The following is an 18951-nucleotide window of genomic DNA, read 5'->3' on the forward strand; positions in this document are numbered from 1 at the left end:
TGGACTGTTTAGGCCAGCAGCCAGGAAATATTTCTGGTGGAAGAAATAAATACAACAGGAAAAATTAAACTCTAAAACTGGGAGAGACTGTGAGCCGTTGGTTAAAAGGTATGACCATAAAAAACACAAGAAATGCTGCTGAATTTTAATATCTTGCAGTATGAAGAAATGCTGAATTTGTTGAGCATCTATCCCAAAGAGAAGGACAAGAGTGACAGCTTATTAAAGGTATGACAGAGAACACAAACAAAGAGCTTCCTCAGATTAAACTCTATTTCTCATAAAGGCATGAGGTCTCTGTTTTTGATCCTACGTATGTAAAACACATCCTTTAAAGCTGGTTTAACATAAAAATACGTGTTTTGAGTAGAGGATTAACACGTGAAACCAAAAAAACTGTCAAAACTTCATGTTTTAAGAGATCTTTAATTAGACACCAAGCAGCTTTAGAAAATGAAGACTGAATCCTGAACCAACCTGGCAGATTGTCTTGATGGCAGAAAGACACATCTCATCAAAACAGGACTGTACAGCATCGTGGCTTTTCCTTATAGCTGCCAAAGGCGATTCGAGGCAACAGACCAGAACTTTATCCTCATCATTTGCCTGCAAAGAGAAAAACAAAAATGAGACGTGAAATGAAAACATGGACCTGCTGGACCTGGTTTCCTGCTAGGATCTCAGTTTGAACTATGAGAACAATAATGTTGATTTAAGGATGACCCATATGCATCTCTTGACCTGAGAAATCCTCTTCTTCAGGTCTTTTGTCAGGTTCTGCCTCCAGAAGGATGAAACCTCCTCAAAAGGTGACTCCACCTTCAGGAGCACATCCCACATCTGAAAAACCAACACAGACATTGTTACAAATGATGTTTGTAGTGAGAAAAACCTGATTTACTGCATTGATATTTATCTGTACTGATAAGCATAAACTAACTGCAAGTAAATCATTTGGGGTTTATTTTCACTTTTGAAAATATTCTCTTTGCTTTTGTTATTACTTGATGCATATTATCAATGTTAACATCAGCAGATGGAATTTGTTCAACTGTGGTCTGTCAGAAAACACTATAAATCTACTCTAAATTCTGGAAAGAAAGGAAAAAAAAGACAAAAATATGACAAAATGAGTCGAAGTCTGAGCATAAAGTGTCTTCCTGTAGCATTTTGTGTTTGTCAGAACACAAATGCTTCATTTGGTTTACATTCTAACAATCCGAAATTGTTCAAATGAAAACAAACGTAGTCTGTCTACATTATAACTTTTTACATTTATGCTACCTTTACAAACTCTGCCATTTTTCTCTCTACTCTTTGAAACATCAGTAGAAAGATGTTTCACCATGCTCAATGTATCTCCAACTACTTGCTCCTCTGTTCACTGTTCCTGAGCCATGCTGCATTTATTTACTGATCCAATAGGTTTAATTTTCCTCTCAGTCTCTCTGTGAAAACACTGCCTGCAGTTTAACCTAAAGAATTATCTGAATATTTGTCACAGCTGAGTCATTCATAGCTTCTCAGGCTTGTTGAGGACTGCAGATTTTTCTTTTCTTTTCTTTTTTTTATGACAGAATCTGGTCCAAAAAGTGTTTTTTGATAGAAGTTTTCACCTTCTCTGGACACATCTGACTTGAAACTGAAACTGAATAAAGTTTGATGAAATGTCCAAAAGCTGTTTATTTTGGTAAATTTTAAGTTGATTTATTAATTGTTTTTCCTCCTGGAATCACACATCCCACATGATGCATTCAAGGACTGTCTGAAATGGCAGCATCCCACAATTCGTTGTCATTTTGTGGCTCCAAAAAATTGGCACCTTTCATACCTGTTAGCAGGTTTTAGGGTTCTGAAGGTTAATCAATTCAACCAAAAATTAAATAACTACTAATATAATGAACTATGCCTGCCGCTTACCTCTATTTCCTTTGGGTAGGAGAGGAATTTTGATGGTGTCAGAATGGATTTTTGTAGTAGTCCATCTCTGAACTCACTGATTCGCTGCTGAGTGGAAAACAGATTCTTGAACAACTTCTTCTTTAGGGTCTCAAACTCGTCTTCCTTGGACTGAAAGACACAAAACAAAGACAGTTAGTGATCCGCAGTGAGGTAGGTATGTCTGTGTAGCTTACAAAAAGTATAAATAAACAAATATTACCTCTTCTTTCAGTTTAGCATGCAAAATCTCTGCTAATTTCAGCACCAGCTGGTAGGACAGGACTGCTACCGGGTACCACGGGACGATTCGCACAATGTCACAGGTTCTCTTCACCACACTAACGCTGCTCAAGAAGACTGGGTGGATGTTTCCAGATTCAATCATTCTACAGACACAACAATGAAGTTACAACGAGAACAGTAACAGCAGTGACGCATGAAGCACATTTCTGATGTCACACCTGTCTTTCTCTTTGTCGACATTCAGCAGGATGCGGGTCAACGATTTATCAGCAAGCTGCAAGTAGAGAGTAGAAAGATTTATAAAAATGATCATTTTAAAGGTAAAACAATGTACAGTATCAGTCACATGTTTGGACACACCTTGTGATGGTGTGGGGGTGCCCTGCTGGTGACGCTGTTTGTGATTTATTCAAAATTCAAGGCACACTTAACCAGCATCCTGCAGCGACATGCCATCTGGTTTGGGCCATCATTTGTTTTTTAACCAAACAATCACCCCAAACACACCTCCAGGCTGTGTAAGGGCCATCTGACCAAGAAGGGAAGTGATGGAGTGCTAGGAAGTGCTTCAAGACTGTTTTAAACCATCCAGGAGACTACCTCATGAAGCTGACTGAGAGAACGCCAAAGCTAGGCAAAGATGTCATCAAAGCAAACTACTGCTACTTTAAAGAATCTAAAATACAAAACATAGTGTGGTTTGGTCAACACTTTTTATATTTACTACATAATTCCATATGTGTTCTTTCATAGTCTTGATGTCTTCAGGTTTAATTTACAGTATAGAAAATAATTAAAATGAATTTAAAAAATCACTGAATGAGAAGGAGGGTCCAAACATCTGACTGGTACTGTAAATATTATAGCGTGTTCCTTTGTCCCACCTTTACATTCTCCTCTGCTTGGTTTAGTTCCATTTTCTCTCCACATCTTTGCAGTCTGTACAGCAGACTCTGGATCAGGTGCTCTGCAGGGATTCCCATCAGGTCTGAAAATTTGGGAAGATCCTCAAATGCAACCAGAGACAACCAGGCCATCGGCAGCAGAGGCGTCTCTTTGACCGCTGGTAACTGTTTCTGTATCAAAGACAGCATCCGCCTGTGATAAAAGAAAAAAGTCACTTCTATTAATATCATTTTAAGAAAATACAGAAAGCTGAAGTGGCTTTGAGGTACACTCACTCTCTTTTATCTGAGTAGGACTTTATGTTCTCTCTGAATCTGCAGAAGTTGATGTCATTCAGTCCTGACCAGTCCTTTTCCTCGATGGTTGGACCCACTTTAGCTGCATCAGCTCCTGGTTTTCTGAGTTTAAAGAGCAGCGGGACGAGCAGGACGAGCTCCGACACCATTAACTGGACACAGTGGTTCATCAGACCCAGCACAGTACTGAGGAGAAGAAACAGTCGAGTGAGGAGGACTTCTACGAGCTCCGATAAATACACCAAAATCCTCTGCACTGTTAGAAATGTCCAGGTTCAACTACAGTGGAGTGGTAATTGCAAGTTCACATAAACTACAGGATTTGAAGGTTCTAAGGGTTGATTCTTTGTAAATAGAAACATAAATGCATTTGATAATTTAAGTAAAATATAAGTTTGCTCTCCTGTACTAACCCCTCGAAGCCCAAAACCCACCAGTGTGTTCGTTAGAGATGTATTTTCTTTTCAAAAATCATCATTCGTCAGAGCCAGAAACAGTAAAAACAGATAGAATGACCAGATTTTCTACTTTCCAATGGTCTTTAAACTAATCATGAGCACCTTCTGACTCCATTGAGAAAATAAACAAAATCCAAACTTAAAATCGCAATTTTCTCAAAATCACTTCATTCTACTTGCCTCATTTAAATTTTGCTGATAATAAATGTTTTGTTCAAACTGGACGCTGTAAAAAACTAAATATATATAAAACTCCAAATACCTCCCTCACCACAGTCCTCTCATCACACTTGAACTTGTTTTGTGGCTCCCATCCAGGTTGTTTTCTGCTGACTAGATCCTTGCTTGTGTCGTTTCTACTCTCAGATGTACGTCGCTTTGGATAAAAGTGTCTTTAAGTGAATTAAACTGTAGAACTGTAGCACTGTGTTTATAAATGGATGGTGAAACCCAACAGTGATGTATTTGGAAACTGTGCTGCAAACTGAGGAAGACTGTGGGAAACAGCTGTCAAACAAGAATCCCAATATTTTACATTCACTTCATTAACTTAAATCTTAAGTCGATCTTGTGGGATCCAACAATTTCTCGCAACCCATTCATTGTCTATGTGAAATGCACCACGCTGCATTCTGGTTGCGTTGCGGCGCATCACCACAGAACTCATTTGCATAAAGTAGTTTCCTTTCTACTTAATGCAAATGAATTAGGGAGTGGAGGTCCAACGCATCGCCAAACTTTCGATAAACTTCTAAACTAGCCGTCGTTGAGCTAAAACCAGGACAGGTTCAGCAGCTTATTTCTCGTCTCAAATGCTTTCAGACAATAATCACAAGTGGAAAAATTTAAAAGATTGTATTCAACATTAAAAAAGTAACTTTGTACAAAACATTTAACGTAAAATGCGTCATAAAAGAGCCTTTCCTATTTCAGTGACAGAAGTATTGCACAAATATTGACCAAATTGTCAAAATGGGATACTGTTTAAGGAGGTTATCCCTCACATTGTGATTTCCTTGGCAACCCAGATTCTTCCTCGTCTGACCCGCAGGAAACTTACAGAGGAATTAGTCTGATTCTTTGACTCTGTGAGCATCTACAACCCCATCTTCATTCCAAATCTGGACCAGACACAGCACCTAACCATTACTCAAAAGCCGCACCGTTTAAAGCGTATAAGATTAACTTATTATGCACAATGCAAGAACACAAAATACACAAAGGTACATTCAGTTTCAAAATATTCTTCTTGATTTTTTTGTTTGAAGCCAAAGCTGTTTTGTAATAAAAGAGAAAGTTTGTGATCGAGTCGCCATGAAGGTCTGAAGGTCATGTGACCCACTAATGACTAGCCCACTAAGAGGGCCATGTTCAGATGCGGGGTGTTTCCGTGGGTTTTCTCCGGGTACTCCGACTTCCTCCCACAGTCCAAAAATATGCTGAGGTTAATTGGTTACTCTAAATTGCCCGTAGGTGTGAATGTGAGTGTGATTGTGTGTCTGTATATGTAGCCCTGTGACAGACTGGTGACCTGTCCAGGGTGTCCCCTGCCTTCACCCGAGTCAGCTGGGATAGACTCCAGCACCCCCCATGACCCTAATGAGGATGAAGCGGTGTATAGAGGATGGATGGATGGATGGATGGTGTTTCCATGTGAGAAGAAACCCCTCTGTGGACATGTAGCTTCCACGCTTTTACCAAACTTACAACTGTGGGTTTTCCAAAGCAGTTCGCAGCTCCTCTAGGCTTTTGTTGTCCATCGCCGTCTCTGAGGACACCAGGACACAGAGGTCGGCCCAGCTTTTAACTCCAAGGTTGATGTTCAGCTTTCTGGTCACCATGAACACAGACAGGCCCAGAACAAGAGGACTGCAGCTCCTGCAGCTTCCTGGGATTTTGTCCTTCGGTTCTCCTCTTAAGATCTGAACCAGACTCTCTGAAACCAGCTCTACTGTCTGTAAATTAAAACATTTGGTCAATGACGATGCAGATGTTAATATATTAAACAAGTGCTTTTATTTACACTCTTCTCACTGAACTAACCTTAACCATGGGAGGTTGTGAATTGTCTTGATAATGCATTCTTGTATGAGCAGAACCGAGGCCCCACATAAAACACATCAGGTTCTCACAGAGGTTCCTGGTGCTCTGTTTGTCAGATGGAGTCCATTTTTGGAGGATTCTGTTCAGCAGAGCCGTTGCTGAGGTCTGCCAGGCGTCTGAAACTTCCACACCTCTCTGGTTCCCCAGACCCATCTTACGAAGGCCAGCTTGGAAAAAACTTTGTGCATCATCGCGGCAAATGAAACCTTCATAAAGGTGCATTTCTGGATGAAACACAAGCAGGTGTGTGATGTGAAAAGATTGAAACCAACAGCGGAGCACTGACACTCTGAGAATAAACACTTGGCTTGCTTTACCTTTAATAGCTGGGTCCAGTGGAATGAGAACCTTTCTGTAGGCTGCTCCCACAATGTCTTTGTTTCTCTGTTTTACACCATACCAGTAAGTCAGCCACTTGCCTCTCACCAAACTTTCTTCAACGGAGAGACGTGCTTCTACCAGATATCCTCCCTGCTTTACTCCACTAAACACAAATGAATGAACATTTGTTATAATAACATCTTAATGAAGCTGCAGCAAATACCTCAGGATGAAACAGACGTCGTGCCAAATAATCACTATTTGAAACAATGCAATTTGCAATTTCAGATATACATTACACATCATGTGTGGTCCAGAGTTTAAACTGTGGCGTTGGTGATTTTAGTCAAACTGTTCATGGTGATTCAGTCCACAACGCTCCATCATACACTACTGTTCAAAAGTTTGGACTCAAAAAGACAATTCCATGTTTTCCATGAAAACTCACACTTTTATCCATGTGCTAACATAACTGCACAAGGGTTTTCTAATCATCAATTAGCCTTTCAACACCATTCAGGGTTCTCGCCAGCGCATTTCAGCGTAACAGCCCGTTACGCTGTCATAACGGCCCGCTACACTGTCTAACGGGCCGTTACGCTCAGTTTAAAAGATTACGCTGTGATTAGGGCCGCTACGCCAGCACATTTCAAAGATTACGCTGTTGTTATGAGAGTGTGTGGCTCCGTCATGAGAGAGGGAGAGAGAGCAGCGTGTGTGTGTGTGGGAGGGAGGGGGAGAGCGAGTGAGAGAGATGGGCAGTCGGTGCAGTCGGAGGAGGAGAGGTGTGTAGTTGCTGGTAGTTGTTGGCGGTACTGTGCGGTTCAGCCACTGCTGATAGACAATAAAGGCTGCAGTGTTCTTCGATACGGCTGGGCTCCTGTGTCGTTGCCTCTACGGCTGCTGAGGAAGTGAAGGGGGTTAACCCCGGGCTCCTTGACCACGGTCGGGGGCCGAACAGGAAGGGTTAACACTGTGATTAGGGCCGCTGCGTTGTTATTTTGACAGATAACGCCATGTGCGTTTGTTTATATCAACTGGGTGCCTATCTAGGTTAATTTATGTCTCCCCACCTCAGCCGTACTTTCCTGTCGATTGACCCGTTCCCGTCTATTGCGCGCGCGCACGTGCAGGAGGACCTGCCGTTACGCTGAAAAAAAATCCTGGCGAGAACCCTGCCATTAGCTAACACAATGTAGCATTAGAACACAGCAGTGATGGTTGCTGGAAATGTTCCTCTGTACCCCTATGGAGATATTCCATTAGAAATCAGCAGTTTCCAGCTAGAATAGTCATTTAGCACATTAACAATGTCTAGACTGGATTCATGATTCATTTAATGTTATCCTCATTGAACAAAAATGCTTTTCTTTCAAAAATAAGGACATTTCTAAATGACCCTAAACTTTTAAATGGTAGTGTATATGCCATCATATACCGCTTAATGAGCAATATATCGACTTGTAAAAGTGAATTAAAAGTACATCTTGAATTTGACAAATAAAGTATCTATCTATCTATTGAATTAAAGCTTGACTTCAGAAAATTATATCTCAGATCATATGGCAACATTTGCCCAAAGAATCACAATTATTTCCCCCAAATTGTTCAGCTCTGTTTTAAAGTGAGTCAAAACTTCAAATCTACAAAACAATAAAACATTTCACTGTGTTTAACAACCTGTACAAACATGATTAATACTCACACAAAATGGGTTATTTCCAGAGGTGAAAACCCTCCTTCATAACACAGCACAAGCGTGTCGTGTTTTTGGGTGAATCTAAACCTTTTGTCCAGGACAGCGTACATGTGGAAGGTGAACATGGGGACACCAGGAGAGGATCTCACTGGGCTTCGATCACTGTGGAGGGAAGAAAAAGACATTTAGATTTCAGGTTTGACTCCAGGTTTGTGTTTAGACACAATACTAGTTAAATTCAGTCTTACCGTGTGCTTTTGGATGTTTTATCGGTCGTTTCAGATGCTGCTACTCTGGACTGTTTCCCACCTCCTCCCTCTCCAGACACAGCTTTGGCGTAAGACTTTGGTTTGGAATCTTTTTCTGCTTGAGATGTCGTTGCATCACCTGAGCTTCCTGCAGGATTCTCCTCTTTCGGCTTCGACTCTTTCTCAGTGTTTTGTTTCTTGGCTGACTCTGGTGAAGCTCTGTCTTTGTCTGGACTTTCATTTTGCCCTGACGGAGTCTGAACAGTGTTGTCTTCTTCCTGCTCTCGTTTATTCTTCTTCTCCTCTGCAGGTCGAGTCGTTTTCTCACTTGCATCCTCTTGATCCATCATGGTGAGGTCGGTCTGTGTTTCCTGGCTGTTTTGAAACACAACCTGAGTCTGCGTGGATTTATTTGCGCCTTTGTGTTTCTTTGTTTGCGTCTGAGCTTCAACCGTCTTGGTGTATTTCTGCTGTGGTTCTCCGCTGTTTCCCTCTTTCTGCTGGTTGTCTTCAGCGTGGACATCCACATGCTGTGTCTCTGAGGCTGCGCTGTCCTGAGTTTGGCTGCCTGCAGTCTCCACAACCTCCATCTTGTCTTCTTCTGTGTCTTCATCTTTGACATTTGCGTCTCCTTTTGCATTTGGGAAGCCCTTTTTCCTTCGTTGATTTCTCCTCCTCCTCCTCTGGTCTTTGTCTTGGCCTCTCCTGCTGGGGTGTCCTTCTCCTTGTTCCTGGAAAACAAATTAATACAACTTTCAGAATCGCTCAAATACACCTAAAGTACAAAACTCACAGTTGGTGCTGTTTCTACCTTATTTCTCCGCTGCTGTCTATTGGTCGCAGCAGCCTCCGTCTCCTTGGTTTTCACCGGCGATCCACGGTTTCCTGGTCCCTCCTCCATCCGCACGACCTCTTCACGGGAGTCGCTGCTCCCATATATGTATAAAAACTACAATACAGCCTGGAGGAAGAAGTATTTTGACTTGTAGTTTTGTAAAATTACAAAAAGCAAAGTGTAGAAATACTCTGCAACAAGTAAAAGTCCTGCATTCACATTTTACTTCCCTAGAAAACCATTAAATATTACTTTAATGTGCCTCATTATGAAGAATGCTATATCTTAGAATACTGTATAATAAATTATTGGATTACAATTCATGAAAAGGGTAAAGCTGATTTTAATATTTACTGCTGGATAGTTGGTAAATTTCCCTCTGCATGCGGACTGATAAATATGTATTTTAAACTAATAATAAAGCAGGACTTTCCAACAATGTTATATCATAATGCTTTTGTTGATTACAATATGTATTATAACCTGAATGTGTGAAGTAATTAAAAAATAAATGTAGGGTAGCTGAAAGTACAACATTTCTCTCTCAAATGTTGAAGAGTGGAAGAATAACATGTAAACGAAATGTAAAGTAACTCAAAAACGTACTTAAACCACAGTACTCGAGTAAATGTAGAGTTACTTTACACTACTGTTAACTATTTGGTTCGAGTTTGCTGTTTTACAGTGTTTTACAGTGTGTATGAGTACAAATAATTAGAAATACAGCAAACAACAAACCTTGTTTCATAACTTAATCATTTCTCAAAGGTAACTAATTCATCAGTGGTGGAAAAAGTATCACTACAACAGTATACAAATACTCCATTACAGGCTAAGCTTGTGTGTTACAAATCCTACTTAAAAAAAATTACATAGCAGCAAAATGTAGTTAAAGTATTAAAGAAAAAAGTCCATTATTATATGTCAGTATTAGATTATTAGCAGCATGTTACTGCTGTAGCTGCTGCAGGTTTAAACATAACAAACAAAATATTTTGGGGGAAAAAAGGCGAAAAAGGTTGGAATCTTTAACCTTTAAGGTGTCACATTTTATTTTATTTCATCTATTGTGATAAATCTGCCTCTTCAAAAAGCTGTCAAATAACTGCAGTAGAGCAGAAAGTGCAATAATAGGCTTTTAAACAGTAGAATAATAAAACAGCATAAAGTAGAAACACTCAAAGCACAAGTAAGTACAGTACTTGAGTGAAGGTATTCAGTTACTTTTCACATCTGAGAACAACACTAAATCTGTCTTTTGTATTTTTATTACATGAATTCATACATTTATCATTTTATTTAGCTAAAAAACAAAGAATTATTCTTTAAAATCTTCAAATCCTGTACTTTGTGTGTACTTGTAATTAAAAAAACTCCACTTAAGGCAATTAAAACTTCACATTTTCCAGACACCTCTGCATTGTTATCTATATGCAAATACAATTATCTCAAATTTGTAATTCAGTACAGTACTTGAGTAAATGTATTATGTTACTTTACACCACTGCAATTAGTTGTTTTGTGTTTAAAATACCAGAATCTGATATAAAAAGGGATTTACATGGCTGGTTTTATCTTAACAACAACAGAAAATCAATATACTAATTCATTTACAATAATAAAAAGCAGAACAGAGATATTTACTTGTTTTATAAGTAAATAATAAAATGGCAATAGCTGCTTGGCAGGTGATTTTTCATTTTGAACAAATAACTTTTAGCAATACCTACTCTGTTTTGGGGTTGTTTGTTTTTTTCTTTTGGTTTATTAGCCAGTACTGAACATAGTGTAAAGACATGACCAGAAATGACACCATGAAGCTACCGTGAAGTTACTGCGATATGAAATATAATAAGAAAACAATTAAAAACACGACATAAAACCAAAGTTTAGCTAGTTTCAGCTAGCAGACTTAAGCTAACTATAGCTAAATTAAGCTAATTTCATGGTTATTTAGGGATGCAAACTCCATTAATCCTGCTTAATTGAGGATGCTGCTCAGCTTTCGTAATATTTATTAAGCCTTAAAGTGAATAAGTACATTAAAGACGAAAAACACGAGAGGTTTTGAGCTATTTTTGGCTTACCTTCTTGATTTTCAGCGTCGCACCAACAGCAGAAAAATCTGTCACTGAAGTTTATCAGGCTGCAGCACTAACGCCTTCAGAACTATAAGGGACCGTCACCAAATGTATAGACTCCTGTACAGGCGGTTATCTCTCTGTAAAGTCAGAGTTATAAATATAAGCTAATAGTAATGATTATTAAAATATGCTTCAATATAATAATAGTCGGTTCAGATCGATAAATCGTCAGATGAGGCTCTGTTTTACAATTTTGAGGTTATTGATTTAGGAGGTAATTTGTTGACAGTCCCTAAACGGAAAGCTTGTCGTTTCAGTTTCATTTCTGTCAGAATCTCATCAGACAAGAAACTTATGCTGCGTTCAGGTGATCATCGGTAGTTTTCACTTTCAATACCCGCAGAGAGGAAACCCAGACTTCAATTTCATCAATGTGAAATTGCTTGTTGTTAATCCAGTCTAGTTCATTTTTAATTTATTTATATATTTTGAAAAATAAACGGACTTTATTTTAAAAATTTAAAGGAATCTGTGCTGTTGACATTTCCAAGGAACATTTAGAGGAGACAAGGAAATGACACTGCATCTTAGAAATACAATGTATGGGGAAAACGAAACCATGATGTTTCATTTCCCCAGCAGGATCCCAATCATATTCATAATCATAGACCCTTTTTCAATCAATTCACCAATCAGATCTCATTTACACAGCAATTTAGCCTCATAAATGATGAAGTTATGAATGAAGAACTCAATAAAACAGGACAGAGGAAATGAATAAGCACTTTTATAATAAACCACATTAAAAAAGCTTAAAAATATATGAAAACGGGACAATAACAGACAAGTGATGTGTGAAAAGACAGATAAAACATAGTAACGCAGACTAAAATATATGTATAATTAGACACATAAATAAATAAATGAATTACAATATTTTAAAAAATCAATCAGAAAACCAAACTAAAGGTGGTGTGGGGAACAATAAAGGATTATCTTAACTTATCTTAGAATTATTGAGCGTTAAATTGGGTTAAATAACAGCTGGGAGTTAGAAATACTCAAAATCAAGGTGCACTTTATGGCAAAACAGAGGCTTTTATTTTGAAGAAACAGACAATAACACATCAGATACATGTGGGAAACACAGCATGTCCCAAAGAAGATATTATTCCTGTTACAAAGCCGCTACTGCTACAATTATTAATACACATGTGAATATTAAAACAGATAAAACAACTGATTTCTATACTATCGTACATTTATTATATTCAGGCAGATACTAACAGGTATTGAAACCAAAATATCTAACAATGAAAGGTAGATTCCTTCACCATTTTGTTGGATTTATTAAGTTTCCTCACTGATTTGTTCATCCAGGAGAGATAAAAGCGTTTGTGATCCTGTGGCGCCACTTGGTGGTAAACAAAAGTATAATAGTTAAATCCATTCAAAGGCAATATTTTGCACATTTACGGGTTCAAAACTATATTTCTCGAGTCTACCAGAATAAGTTTGCATGCTTTAATGCTCAAAAATGCTCCTAATTATCAATACTGGCATTTAATTTGCATTAATGTAACGAAATTAAACCTCTTAAATATCAAATATATAAGAATTTGAGAGAGAATAAAGTTTTTTTCACTTTGCTGTTAATTTTAATTACTTACATTAAATTGTGCCACTAGATTTCTTTTTAAAACACATTTTTATTTCAATGTTCACCTTATTTTGTCTTTTATGGGTGGAAATATGTTCCACTACAAATATGAATGATGTAATTTTAACATAAACGTTTCTATTTTAAAATACATTTGAATTTAATTTCAAATTATGATACTTAGGTAAATTTTCTAATAAAAAAATTCAAGTTGAGTCCTTCAAATTCAGTTTCTAGCTTTTATTTAATGATTTTTTTGTTTGATTTTGTTTTGCTGCCCTCATTGAAGCACTTGTTCTCTACAAAAAAAAGTATTTTCATGTTTGTCCACAAAAAACTAAACAGACAAAATTGAAAAAACCCATAACTTTTTCTCCGTTGTTTCTGTGAAGCTGTAAATATTGCTATATTTACAGTCTCTCTTGCTATAAATGTGCTTTATAGGCTCTAAAGTATCGGTGATGAGCACAATTTATGATATATTTTTGGCAGTGAAAATATGACATGAACCTTAAGCTCAGTTTTTAGCAGAGAAATTGATGCAGACAACAATAATATAACAGCTCCTGCATCAAACAGAACAGATCTGCTGTATTCGATCCTCAGTCCTGGGGGTTTGCAGGTTTCTTGATCCTCCGAACCATCACCCGGCTCCTCCGTCCCTGAGGTCGACCTCCAGCGTCAGGAGCCTCCGTCTGCCTCGGTGCTGGAGGTCCTGGAGCTCGTGGTTCTCCTCGAACCGGTGCAGGGTTCCTCCCTAACCGCAGGTCGTCCACGAAGGCCTCGACTCTGTCGAACTTGGTGGTGAGCTCAGCGAGACGCTCCTTCAGGGTGTTGAACTCTTTGTAGAGATCTCCGAGGGCGTCGGACAGAGGCTGGATCCTGAAGGGAGGAAAAGACTTTTAAAGTTTGCATCTACGGTGATAAGGAGAAAATTAATAATTTTAAAAAAGGGTCTTCAAGTTCAGACCAGAACTATCTGGACCGCTACACATTGTTTTGTTTGTTCAGGCTGAAATAAATTAAAGGTACTGTATTAAACTAGTCACAAGCATTCCAAGGCTAGCCACTAGCATTCATGGGCTGGTCACTAGTTCCTGGACTGACAAATGGAATTTTTATGCAATAGAATTATACAATCCTCTAAACCTGCTCATAAGTAGAGCTGGGATTTTAACATACGTAGCATACATTATTTAATCTAAAACTGAAGCTCTGAGCCCGAAGAACACATGTGTGACTGTTCAAATACTTCATTTAAAGCGTCAAACTGATCCTGACCGTCCGTAGTCAGGCAGCACCGTGTTGTGGTCGTGCAGCAGCAGATCTTTGACCTGCGTCATGATGGCGTACTTCCAGTTGTCTAAAACCAGCGTGAGGTTGGCACATCCTCTGGTGTTCACTTTCTCTGCTGCAGGTCAACAAGTCAGACAGAAAACACACTTCATTATTTATTTTTTACCGTTCAGCTTGTGGCACAAACATCATTTAAACGGAAAATGATGAATAAATAACCTGCAGTGGTAAAACAAGCTCCAGTTTCACATCAGTGACACCAGAATTACAGGAGAACTTCAGGTTTTGAGTTTGGGAATGAAAGAAAAATACAGAATTCAGATTTGCTTGGGTAAAAGTGAAAATATTACGCTGCAGATAAACTCAATTACAAGTGAAAGCCCTGAAAAGTGCAAAATATGTCCATTTAGTTCAGCAAATGTACTTAAAGCTTAAAAATGAAATAAAAAATTCATGCAGTAAAAACATATCTGCCACTAATGATTATTTTTTTATAACTGATCAATATTCTGATTGTTTAAAAAAATAATTTAAAGGCCACAAATCCTCACATTTGAAAAACTAGAATCATACAGTTTTGAGTTACTTCTGCAAAAAAAAACATGATTATGAAAAAATAGTTTCCGCTGTCGAGTACTTTATCATATTTTAGAAGTACTTCATGTGTTTTGTGTGCAAATTTCAGTTTTGCAAAAGTATCTAAGGCTATAAAATTAATCTTGCACAGTAGAAAGTACAATATTTCTGACGAGGATTTAAAAGTATAAAGAGTAAAACAATCAACTTAAGTTCCGCAAAACAGCATTTTAGTAAAATGTTTGGGTTAAGGCAGGAAAAAAAAGTATAAAATAAACATGAAAACAAAGGAGAGGAAGACTAAAAATTAAAAGAATGACAGAAAGTAGATATATTTAAAAGTTCTTTTCGTATGGGTAACGGCAGCCTTCAGGTTTAATGATTTCCAGATGTAAAGTAAAAGTTTTCAGATGCGTAACTACATGTAATTTACTTAAATAGCAGTTTAAAGACATTATTTCACTTATTAGTTGAGTCAAAATGCACCTCAAATTAAACCTAAAAACTTGTTTTTTTTAATAATTGAGCAACATTTTTGAAGTTATGCCGCTTCAAAGTTAACTTCAAACACATTATGAAAGTAAAGCCAGTGTCATTTTTTTTTCTTTAACTACAAAAACTTGAAGATTTTTTTTAATTGCACAACATTATTGTTACTCTATATATATATTACACCAGCTTTAAAAAAGATCGACATATTCAGCCACTTTATTTTAACATTTAGCATCAATTTTCAGCAAGAAGGAGAGTTCCAAATGTCTGTAGAATCTGTAGAAATCATCAGAAATAGATGTAACATTTGGTGCATTAAGTGTATTGATTTTCTTGCCTTCGTTCCTGTAGTCCCACTCTGATCTCGGGCTTGTTTTCTGTTTCTGAGCGACACTCAGAGTTGCACATAAGAAGACCAGAACTCCACAAGTCCTCATCCTGACGACAAACACATATAAACGCAGCTGTAAGATCCTTCAGAGGTGAAACCGTCGCTTCTTTGACACAAGGAAGGAGTTAAACGTACCTGCAGAGAGAGTGGGAGGTGGAATGACCGGCCGTGGACGGAGCTTTAATTCTGGACCAGAGGGAGGGTCTTCAGCCTCCACTCCCTTCATACTGAGCATCAGATGTCAGGATTTTACTGCAGATTCAAACCTCATGAAACTTTTCCCTTGAGTCAAATCTGACAGCAAGTAAAAAGGTTTAATGTTGCTCAAGCTGACAGTTCATACTGAGGCAGAGAAAGTGCAGAAACCTGGTCTAAATTTACTGTGAATGCGCCGACCAAACATCCCTCTCAACAGGATTAGTGTTTAATTATTGTTTTGTATGACTTCATAGAGTAAGAAAAAGGAAGAAGAAACACCATACGGAGGTTTTTCGTATAATACTGATGTCAGACCTTAACTTTCTGCTGGTGAAGTTGAAAGGCATGTCTTCCATAAAAAAAAGAAAGAAAAAGAATCATCAAAAAGAGGGTGTTTTTTAGAGCTAGAAATTTTAAAAATAGGAAAAATCTGCAGATTTTCAACTTTCTGACAGTCCCTGAAGTAACCATGTGTGACCTATAGTTCTTTTAGGAAAAATACCCAAGCCTAAACTTAAAATCACTATATTTATTCTACATTGTTTACATATTTAAGAAATCGCAGTTTGCAGAAGATGCTGCCAAGTAAAAACAAAAATGACCAAATGTTAATTTGGGTGAACTGCAGGCAGTGTTTATAGAGAGCAGAGAAAAGATAACTCTAAACCCCAAAAGCCACCAGAAGGTAAGACAAAACAGAAAGAATTCAGCTTTCAGATGGTTCTAGTACTCCCTATTTATGACGTGCGGTTTTGTCAGGAAAATGAATCAAATCTGAGCTTAAATTTGATCAGTCATCATATTTTACATGTATTGTTTACAAAAAATAAATTGTTCACATCAGTTTCTGTAAAAAATAATTTAAAATCTGAGCTTCTCGCAACAATTGAGAAGCTTCCCAACAGTCAAATAACAAGAAAGTTTGTGGGTTGAACTGCAGGCAGTGTAAATTCAGCATCAGAAGTTTGTGAATGAACATCTTAACAAATCTGATGACTTTGGGAATGAATCCTGTGGAGATGTCATGAAAAAATACAACTTTCTGAGCTAAAATGAGCAAAGTTTTGAGAAAAAAAGGTACAGAATTTCATAACTCATGATCCTAAACACGCCTTACAATCCCCAACAGACGACCTCAAGAGGCTGGTTTTGACTTAAACACCTCTGAAGATCTGTGGATGGACCTTCAAGGAGCAGAACATGAAAGAACCTCCTCGAACTAAAGAAGTAAAAGTGTTCACAAGTGTGTTTGCTGTCTGCTAAAGGGGTGTTACTAAGCATGCAGTGTGCCCAAATTTAGCTTTAGCGTTTTTTTCATTTTGAAATGAAGAGATGGAAATTAAAAGGTAATTTTGCTTAAAATATAACAGAAATGTGTCACCTTTAGCTTCATACCTGTTAGAAATCCTTTACTCTGTTAGTCACAGTCTTACACGTTAGAATCCAGACTTTCTATGGGATGAGTTCAGTCCGTGGGGAGCGTTTGATGTTTTAAGGTCAGGTCCATCTTAAACATTCCTGCTCTTCATCTGCTGCCCATGTGCAGACCTGAGGAGAGCAGCTTGGACAGATTAGAGTTAAATCTTTACAGTTTAAAGATTAACCTGCATGTATCTTAGAGATCAGAAATATCACTTCAATAGTTTTTTGTAGTTGGAGATTAGAAATTTGTAGATATTTTTCATGGTAGAAATGTGCAAAAACTGGTCTAGAAAGGTTGACTTTCACTTCTTAGGGACTAGCGGATGCCTAAACGGTGCTAATAAACATGAAATTTCTAAAACGTGGCCGTTATTTTGCTACTTCAACCACTCTTCTGATTTACACCCTTCCATCTCTCAGTCAGACACAACTGAAGTGCTCCAGTTGGTGTTGGACGGAGTTGAGCTAAGAACTTTCTGCAGGTCAGTTAAGTTCTTCCACAACAAAAGAGGCTTTCTTTACAGAACTGGCTTAAAAACAAACACATTTAAACACCTGTTTATACATTTTTGGCTGTATAATAATATTTTCTGACCTTACAGTTCATAGTTATTAGTTTACTCCTCAAAAATACTCCTCCATAAATCATTAGAGATTTGATGTTTGAGCTAAACACTAGCATCAGCATGCTAACATGCCGATTAGAAGGTATAATGCTTACCATGGTTGCTAAATAGCAATAATATGTATGAAGTTGATGGGAATGTGATTAGTTCTGTTTGGCCATAAACCAATATACTACGATGCGATACTTGAAAAACTTTGTGTAAAAATACGCTATGGAAACAAAGTTAATTCGATTTGTGTTTTTAGTCACATTTACTCATTTTTAATCAAGATGTTGTTGCCCTTAAAATGACACCAGCTTGACAAAGATCTCATTCCCAACTCATCATATTCGGCCACTTTATCGGGTGAAGTCACCGGGTAATGTTTAGTAACAATCATCTATGAGGATGTTTGAGCTAAATGCTAACACCAGCAGGCTAACATACCGATTAGCAGGCATGATGTTTCCCAAGGTCGCTAGCATTTGCTAATTAGCACTAATACAGATGAAGCTAGCATGTTTTCAGTTATACAAGCATTTAGCCATAAACCAACATATTGCACAAATTATAACTCTGACCTGATGGTGGCGCTACAATAAAATAAATAAAATCAAGTAAATAATCAAACTAATACACAAGGAAATTTAAATAAAAAACGAGCTTGCTCATAAGGAATTCTTGGATTTGTTGTATTTTCACAAATATTTGTGTAGAGTAAAAGGTTTAGTTCAAAATCAATCAATACCCATAATAAGGTTTAATAAATTATAATTAGTTAATAACACTGTAGGCTCTTGTAGTAGCTTTAATATTTATTATAGCCATGTAAAGTTGTGTTTTCTATAATTTTTGTAAGGTTTTAACTCTTAATATTTAAATTACTGATGTACATTCACATAATAAAGAACACTATAGAGTCTTGATGTCAATATTTACATTTTTTAAGTTAATTTGTGAGACTAATTTGTCTTATTTTTCCACATTAAAGGACATCCCTTGTTTTACGTTTGCTCTGTCTCAACAATGCATCCTGAACAATAACAGTTAATTTTGCATCGGTCTGTTGAGTCTAAGCTTTGACCTGCTGGTAATCACAGGATTATTATGAAGATTCAACCTCTGGAGAACATCTGCACCAAACTTCATGACAACCAAACGAACAGTTGTTGGA

The 18951-nt window shown here is 37.6% G+C and overlaps 2 protein-coding genes across 2 annotated transcripts in view; one reads left to right on the forward strand and one right to left on the reverse strand.

Annotated features, from left to right (window-relative positions):
• Positions 1–11202, reverse strand: part of rnf213b (ring finger protein 213b) — a 49742-nt gene extending 38540 nt beyond the window's left edge. Inside the window, exons 1-14 of the mRNA XM_051939791.1 lie at positions 11138–11202; positions 9027–9176; positions 8216–8946; positions 7974–8129; positions 6265–6431; positions 5888–6171; positions 5552–5799; positions 3366–3572; positions 3069–3282; positions 2403–2458; positions 2162–2327; positions 1921–2070; positions 742–840; positions 478–606 (exon numbers count right to left, since the gene is read on the reverse strand). Of these exons, the coding sequence (XP_051795751.1) occupies positions 478–606; positions 742–840; positions 1921–2070; positions 2162–2327; positions 2403–2458; positions 3069–3282; positions 3366–3572; positions 5552–5799; positions 5888–6171; positions 6265–6431; positions 7974–8129; positions 8216–8946; positions 9027–9116 (2697 nt within the window). The 5' untranslated portion in view covers positions 9117–9176; positions 11138–11202. The remainder of the gene's footprint in view (positions 1–477; positions 607–741; positions 841–1920; positions 2071–2161; positions 2328–2402; positions 2459–3068; positions 3283–3365; positions 3573–5551; positions 5800–5887; positions 6172–6264; positions 6432–7973; positions 8130–8215; positions 8947–9026; positions 9177–11137) is intronic.
• Positions 1–18951, forward strand: part of LOC110964885 (gastrula zinc finger protein XlCGF57.1-like) — a 205431-nt gene that overhangs the window by 135127 nt on the left and 51353 nt on the right. The gene's annotated exons all lie outside the window — the stretch shown is intronic.

Source organism: Acanthochromis polyacanthus, chromosome 19 (assembly GCF_021347895.1).
Source record: "Acanthochromis polyacanthus isolate Apoly-LR-REF ecotype Palm Island chromosome 19, KAUST_Apoly_ChrSc, whole genome shotgun sequence".
Classification (NCBI taxonomy): domain Eukaryota; kingdom Metazoa; phylum Chordata; class Actinopteri; family Pomacentridae; genus Acanthochromis; species Acanthochromis polyacanthus.